Source organism: Cebidichthys violaceus, unplaced genomic scaffold (genome assembly GCF_023349555.1).
Source record: "Cebidichthys violaceus isolate CVI_PGR_0920_01 unplaced genomic scaffold, fCebVio1.0.p SCAF_69, whole genome shotgun sequence".
NCBI lineage: Eukaryota > Metazoa > Chordata > Actinopteri > Perciformes > Stichaeidae > Cebidichthys > Cebidichthys violaceus.
Window position 1 is genome coordinate 938555 of NW_027176916.1, and position 7139 is coordinate 945693.

A 7139-nucleotide genomic window follows, 5' to 3' on the forward strand; every position below is an offset into this window, starting at 1 on the left:
GCAACATTGAAGGGGAAAGATCATGTTTTCTTTTTTCTCATTTCATAAAAACACATTTAAATGATTGTGGTTTGTTTGTGGAGATTCTGTCCTGAACAAAGAGGATTTGAAGGCCGTGACGTTTCAGTTCATCGCAAAATGAAATGTCTTAGAAAACGTCAACTAAAATAGTTTGTTTTGTTTACTTTTAACTGAGGAACCCAGAAGGATCTTAATAACAAGAAACTGCATGATCTTAACGTATCTAAATAACGTAGAACAAACATTAAGATGCATCGTATGTACAGATGTTTCTGACTAATGTAAACATCACAGATGTGAAGACATTTTCCACCAAGTACTGAGCTGAAGACGCCTCTCACGGGAATCAAACCGCCGGGTTTTGGAGCTGGAGGAACAGGAACGTTGGCCCGCTGTGCTTTGTCTGACATTTACCGAAAAAAAAGTGAACCCTGACCCCGACCGCCTCCTAAATATCTAAAACGTCTCCGAAGACACATTCAGATCTTTTACATCCTTCAAAACCCTCCAGAGTGAAATAAACAGAAGACGCTTTGTTAGCAGGCGGCGCATGAACTCCGTTCTCCGGCTGCGTTTCCAGAGGGAAGTGAATGTATAAAAAGGTCTCGTCTCACGGTTCTGCTTTGAAGGCAACAAAACAAGCCCATAATCCCACTGTGATGACCACACCCAGCGCCGCGGAGACAAGAACGAGAAGAAGACTCGGCGAGCACAGACCTGCAGGAACGCCGTGACCTCCGCTCCTTCTGAACCGGAGGAGGAGCGGAGGGTTCACCGGGTGGTCGCTGCGTTAAAGTTAGATTTAAGATTTCACGTATTTTATCACGTCTGCTCTCTCTTAATGTAAAGCACTGACTGGCACATGAAGAAGAGTTATAACAGACAAAAAGCTGTCGACTGGAGGAGTCAAAACAGCTGGGAAGTTTTCAATGGCGGCAAAAACAGTCTTCAAAAGTCCTCCTCCAGTGATCAAACCTGAAGCTGTGGTGCTTACACACATTACAGTGACTCCGTGTTGAGGCTGCAGTGCGTTCTGGCCTGAAACACCTGAAACGTGTACTTCTAACGTGTACTTCTGACGTTGTACTTCTGACGTGTACTTCTGACGTGTACTTCTAACGTGTACTTCTATCGTGTACTTCTATCGTGTACCGGTGCAGACAGGAGCTCTGCTCTTTGATTTGACCCGATGTGCGCCGATGTTTTAAATAGCGCCGTCACTGTGCCAAAAATATCCCCCGTTGATCCGAAGCTGTCAACATGTGACCCGTTTAAACATCAAAAACAGGCCTGAGGCTAAATAAATGCATTCCTAATATTCATGTTTCATCTCAGGGGGATTGATTTTAATACAACTCGGCAAAGAAGTTCACCGACACCGACATCTTTTTTTTTTATTCTCTCTCTCTCTCTCTCTCTCTCTCTCTCTCTCTCTCCTGGTTTTGGTTTGATATTGACGAGCGTAACAAAAACCAACTTCATTAACATTTAACCAAAACCACAATCTTTCCCTGAATACCAAAGTACAGTATGTATGAATAACTTTGTAGGAAACGGGGTCGCAGACATGCCGCCATCTTGGATTACAGACATCGCCATGTTGTTTTTTTTTGGTAAACCAATGAACAGGAAGTGACCATATCTGGACTGAGGAGGAGCGACGTAGAGACGCCGTATACGTCTCTGGTAGAGACCTGTCAATCACCGTGTAGCCCCGCCCCCTAAAGCGTCCCCTGCTTATGGTTTGACTCTAAATGGAGCATAATGTACTAAATGAACATCATGCTGTATTGAAGAAGACTGTAAACTAGAGATTGAGACCATAAACTCATGTTTACAATGTTTACTGAGGGAATAAATCAAGAGAGAAGTAGAGTCATTTTAGACTAGACTTCTATACGACCAGAAGAGTCGCCCCCCTGGTGGACACTAGAGAGAACGCAGCTTTTAAAGACATGAAGCTTCGGCTTCACTCTGCAGAACCGGAGGCTGCCGCTGGGGTTAAAGGGGTCTTTATCTTTTACGTCAGTGCCGGTGGATTAGCAACACGGCTAGCAGCAGAAAGAAGCCAGAGAGACATAGATGCTAATAATAGTGGTGAGAAGCCGTCCTGTAGCTCCACCTCTCAACAACCACCACCCTGCTCCGCTTTCTCCGATCACACATCAACGTCTCCTCCGATCCACTCCACAGTTTGTCTCTGCTGCGCCTCCTCGCCTCCTCATTCATCTCTTTTGTTCCCCCCCTCCTCCTCCTCCTCCTCCTCCTCTTCCTCCCTTGTTGCAGCAAATGAGAATCAGATGCTTTGCAAAAAAAGGAAGGACGAACCCCCACCATCCTGCTTCGCTGGTAGGTGGGACAAGCATCTGCGTAACGCTCGCACACATCGACAGGAAGTTTAACATTCCACCCAACTTCCATCACCGGCCGGCAGCTGAGGCCCAAAGTCTCCTCACAACAAGTCACGAAGAGGCAGCAAGTCGCCGTTACCTCTGGTGATTAATGCAGCAGGATTTATTTTATCACCCTGCTCTCAGCTCTGTACACAAAAGGAATTTTATAAAGCCCCCCCCCCCGCCCAGAGAGGCTTACATTTAGGCCTGAAGGCTTAAGAAGACATCCTCTGGCGCTGCCCCGTCAGAAAGCATGACTTGCCCCCTAAACAAAGACGAGGCCCCTCTTTCACCACAAATTCCTTGACAACTGCTGCAAGCTTCCTGCTGGCATTTTGATATGCTCATTTCGTTCCCATGACCAGAGAAAACACCCCCCCCCCCCCCCCTCTCAGCACCAGCCAGAGCGTCACGGCGAGTCGAGCGTGATAGAAGGTTTTCAAAGTAAAAGCGTGCCGTGCTGAGGCGGTTTGACTGCAGCCGCAAGGTGAGACGACGGGGGGAGCCGGGCGTGGGACGTCGCGATGACTTTACATTTAAGCGGTGAGGAGGACGCAAACCGTCCCTCTGGTTTGTTGTCGTTTGTCTGTGGCAGTTCAAGTGAATAAAAAAGGACAACAGTCAGCTGTTCGCGGCCATTTAGGAGCAGAAACACGAGGCCTTCGCGTTCACTTAGCACGACCTCGACCTCGTCCCCGGGTCAAACTCACCGAGCCGACTCCGTTTCTCCCAGCACGCGGTTGCCAGGTTGGACAGTTCCCGGTATTTCTCCGCCAGCTGGAGTTTGCCGTTGCAGAGGCGGGGTCGCCTGGCGAGGCTGACCTCGGCGAGGCTCCGATTGGTCGCCTGCAGCGTCTCGCGGTCCACTTGGAGCTCCTGGAACTGAACAGAAGCACAAAGTCAACGGGTGTCGGATTTCGTCTGTCGGGCGTGTGTGTGTGTGTGCAGCAGTGTCGTACAGGGTGTTATAAACCCTTCTAACGCACATGTGGATCGGGCTTTTATTTTGAAGGACGTGCGTTAACTCCACCGTAATCCTGCTAATATAGTTTTAAGAGAATATGTGTTTTAATATAGAATTCATACACTTTTCTACAGAAGGTAATGCGGTATAAGAGGTGATTTAGTCCGTGTTGATCTTACGGTGCACATTTTTTCCTTTCAGTATTCTATATTTGCTTTATATTAGAGCTCATCTGCAACTATTTGATATATCGGATCAATCTCTGAAGTCAGTTTTCAAGCAAATAGGTGTGAGGACTTGTAGATGTCATCTCTGTTAGACCCGTGGAACTAGAATCTCTCTTCGTTTGGACCGTTTGACGGACAAAACGAAACGTTTGAAGACGTCACGCGGAGCTCTGGACGGACACGGTACGGACTGTCCGTGGTCGTCCCAGACGCGCAGAGGACATTCACGCAGGAGAGACACCCTGCGGATGTTTTTTGGGTTTCTTGTTTCAACACAACGCAGAGACAGACCCGCTACTGTTTTGAGTTCACACAAACTTCAATCACCCCCAGAGACGGGGGACGGGGACGGGGACGGGATGTCTCAGCCAGACTACAGTCTCCTCAGCCCACCTGCCCCCCCTTCATGTTCTTACAGTAACTCTTGTCACCGACTCAAACAAACGCGAGACTTCAAACCGGAGAGGCTGACACCGCGTCTCTCACATCAGCCGCCGCCCGTCACGTTAACTCTTTTCAAAGTAGGTCACTTTTGAAAAACTGGAATTATTTCTGTCTGACAAATAAGACTTTTTTTTTTTTATTGAAGTCAAACTCAAAGTATATTGGAATAAAATCCTCTGAGCATTCGTGTCGTTGAGCTTGAGAAATGTCAACAGTAAGTATGAAGAGCGTATTCTTTAAGGGGGTCATCTTTCTGCAGATAAGAGGTGCTTTTAAAAACGTGGCACTTTAAGTGCATTTTACTTCTTAATAGTCTACTTCTGGACTTCTACTTATGCAGGACTTGTAATGGAGTAATACTACATTGCTGTACTGGGTACTTATAATACAAGTACCGCCACTGAAATACCGGCACTGTCATTTAATACGCCTGTAATACGTGGTGGAAGGAGAGGAAACACTGGGTCTAGTCAGTGATTTAAGGTCAGAGGTGACGTTTCTAGATGTTAAACATGCTGTTGGGGGACTGAGAGATGATGGTCTGGCTCCGTCATGGTGTAAATGGGGGGGGAGGGGGGGGGGGGGCGTCACTAGACCATAAGAAAGCTATAAATTATTCAAATGAATGCCACTCCCTTGAACCCGTCTGTGTTGTCTCAAAAGGCCGACACAAAAGACACTTTGTGAGCCGCGCGAAACAAAACAAAAAAGTCCGAATCCTCTCGTCGACTTGGCTCGTCACCTTCTGGTGGTTCCATCGGGCCTCTGTGGTCCGAGGCCCTCCGGTTAACATCCGGTCTGAGGCGGAAGTGAAGTTGTTATTTTTTTTTTCATGAAAAAAAAAAAGGGGGAATTCTTCACGAGCCGGCCGGGACAGCGCTCCCACGACCACACGGCCGTGAGATGCGTGGACGGTGTCTGAACCTTTGCGCGACCCGCTCCGCGTTTAAAAACGACATCTGCTGTAAACGGTCTCGCTCATTAATCAACAGTATGGAGACACCGCGTCGGGGTTTCACGGCTCCTTGCTGCGGGTTTTCCATTAATTCGTGATGCAAATGCTCATCAAGTGAAACAACCACGAAGTGACACGCAGCTCGTTCACGTTGTTATTAACGAGAACACGCAGAACGCTCCGCGCAAACCCGTCCGTGAATCTCCGCGGACGCTTTACATAACGCTCATCGTCACCGTGAGATTAATGAATACGGAGATGACACACGTGAACCCAGCCAGCCGTGACGACATGCAGCACACGTCATACACATGTATGTTGTGTTCTATGTGCGGTGGAGTGGATGACATCACTGGGAGAGAGACGTCCTCTGGAAACACAACAAGCTCTCTATTATTAGTTGCTGAAACCCCCCCCCCCCAAAGCTCGGGTGTTGTGTGACCTCTCGGTGAGATCCGACCCCCGCGGCTCCATCAATCCCCATTCAGCCACAGCTCCGGGTTTCAAATGTCACATCCTGGGCGTCCCGGAGAACCCGGAGAACCGGAGAACATGAGTAATGTCTGCCTTTTGTGTTCTCTGAGCGGTGATCACAGGAACCTTTACGGCGTTCTGACGTCTCCATAAATGAAGGAAGAAGAAGAAGAAGAAGAAGTAGAAGAAGAAGAAGAGTGTGAGCTCCCAGTGAGAACATGTATGACGATGGTCATGTTTCTCACACACACACACACACACACACACACACACACACACACACACACACACACTGTTGTTACTCCTCCACCCATAGAAAGACATGCAGTGAATCCTCTGTTTGAGCACCCCCTCCAAGGCAAACCTAATCAAAATGGGGCCCAATGGAAAAGTTTGGGGAACCACTGGTACACCTTGTGTGTGTGTGTGTGTGTGTGTGTGTGTGTGTGTGTGTGTGTGTGTGTGTGTGTGTGTGTGTGTGTGTGTGTGTCAACAGGAAGGTCATCATCTCGCCCTGAAACGTCCCTCAGACATGGAGAGGAATGCGCGTGGATGTCTTTTTTTTTTTAAAAACTACATTTTTTTTGTTAAATTTATGTTAACACTCAAAGCTACACGTGACAGCATTCTTCTTCAGGTGTTTTGTGATCGCCCAGAGACCACTGCTCAATTCGGCTTTAACCAGACACACACGAAACCCAGCGTGCTGCAGTAGAACTACACTTTTATTCAGAATTAACTCCGCAGAGGACCGAGGATGACCAGTTTTAGAAGTTGAAATATTAAAATAAGTCTCGCTATGACTACTGAAGTAATGCCGAATGTGAGAGTACACCGTAAGAAGTATAATGTGTACTGAAGACAATCTTCTACCTCGTGGGCAAGTCCTCTAACGGGGGGAGAAACACTTAATTCACCATCTGTTTAAGGGGAGTTTCGTCGTAAGCGCATAACGGGCTCGTTTACGATGCTTCCTGCACAATAAGAAGCATTGTGCAGGAATAAAACTCTCTCTTTACACAGAGCACGCAAATAAAACACTCTGTGTTTCAAGCAACTATTAATTCACCGCAGATTATTAGGTGGAATCCGACCTCTTCGCCACGCAGACAATCGATGAGCCATGTCGAGCGGATTTACCTTTTCATTGAGTCGAAGGATTTGGTCCATTTTGTCGTCGTTTTGTAAAAGCTCCCTCAGCTCGCACGTGCTCAGAGCCCTGTAACCGTCCGGACACGTGTTCGCCTCCTTCATGGTGGACATTTTCTTATTTTGTATTCCCTTTAAAATAGCGGCCGAGGACGGTTTTTAAGGAGACGTGAAGTCCGCACAGCGGTTCACATCTCGCTCACATTGGAATGCGATCAGCGCCGCATGCAGCAGCGTCAACGCGGAGACACGCCGGTAAAACCGCGACACTTCCGGTTAGCGCCTTCAAAATAAAACACATGTTTCGTTCTCAACACTTTTCCCACGTATATTTTCCTAATGTTTATAATACTACCATTGACAGTTCTTTTCATCTAAAAACAGATATATTTTTCCTATTTTTATATATTATTTCCTGAAAATTTATATTTTCTATTTATGTACATTTGCCTAATATTTCGAATTCTATTATTTACAGTTCTTTTCATTTAAAAACAGATATATTTAGCCTA

The 7139-nt window shown here is 47.1% G+C and overlaps 1 protein-coding gene across 1 annotated transcript in view; it reads right to left on the bottom strand.

Moving 5' to 3' along the window:
• Positions 1-6836, bottom strand: part of vps37d (VPS37D subunit of ESCRT-I) — a 19196-nt gene extending 12360 nt beyond the window's left edge. The window contains 2 exon segments of the mRNA XM_068734997.1: positions 3125-3296; positions 6619-6836. Of these exon segments, the coding sequence (XP_068591098.1) occupies positions 3125-3296; positions 6619-6741 (295 nt within the window). The 5' untranslated portion in view covers positions 6742-6836.
• Positions 6837-7139: the final 303 nt, after the last annotated feature.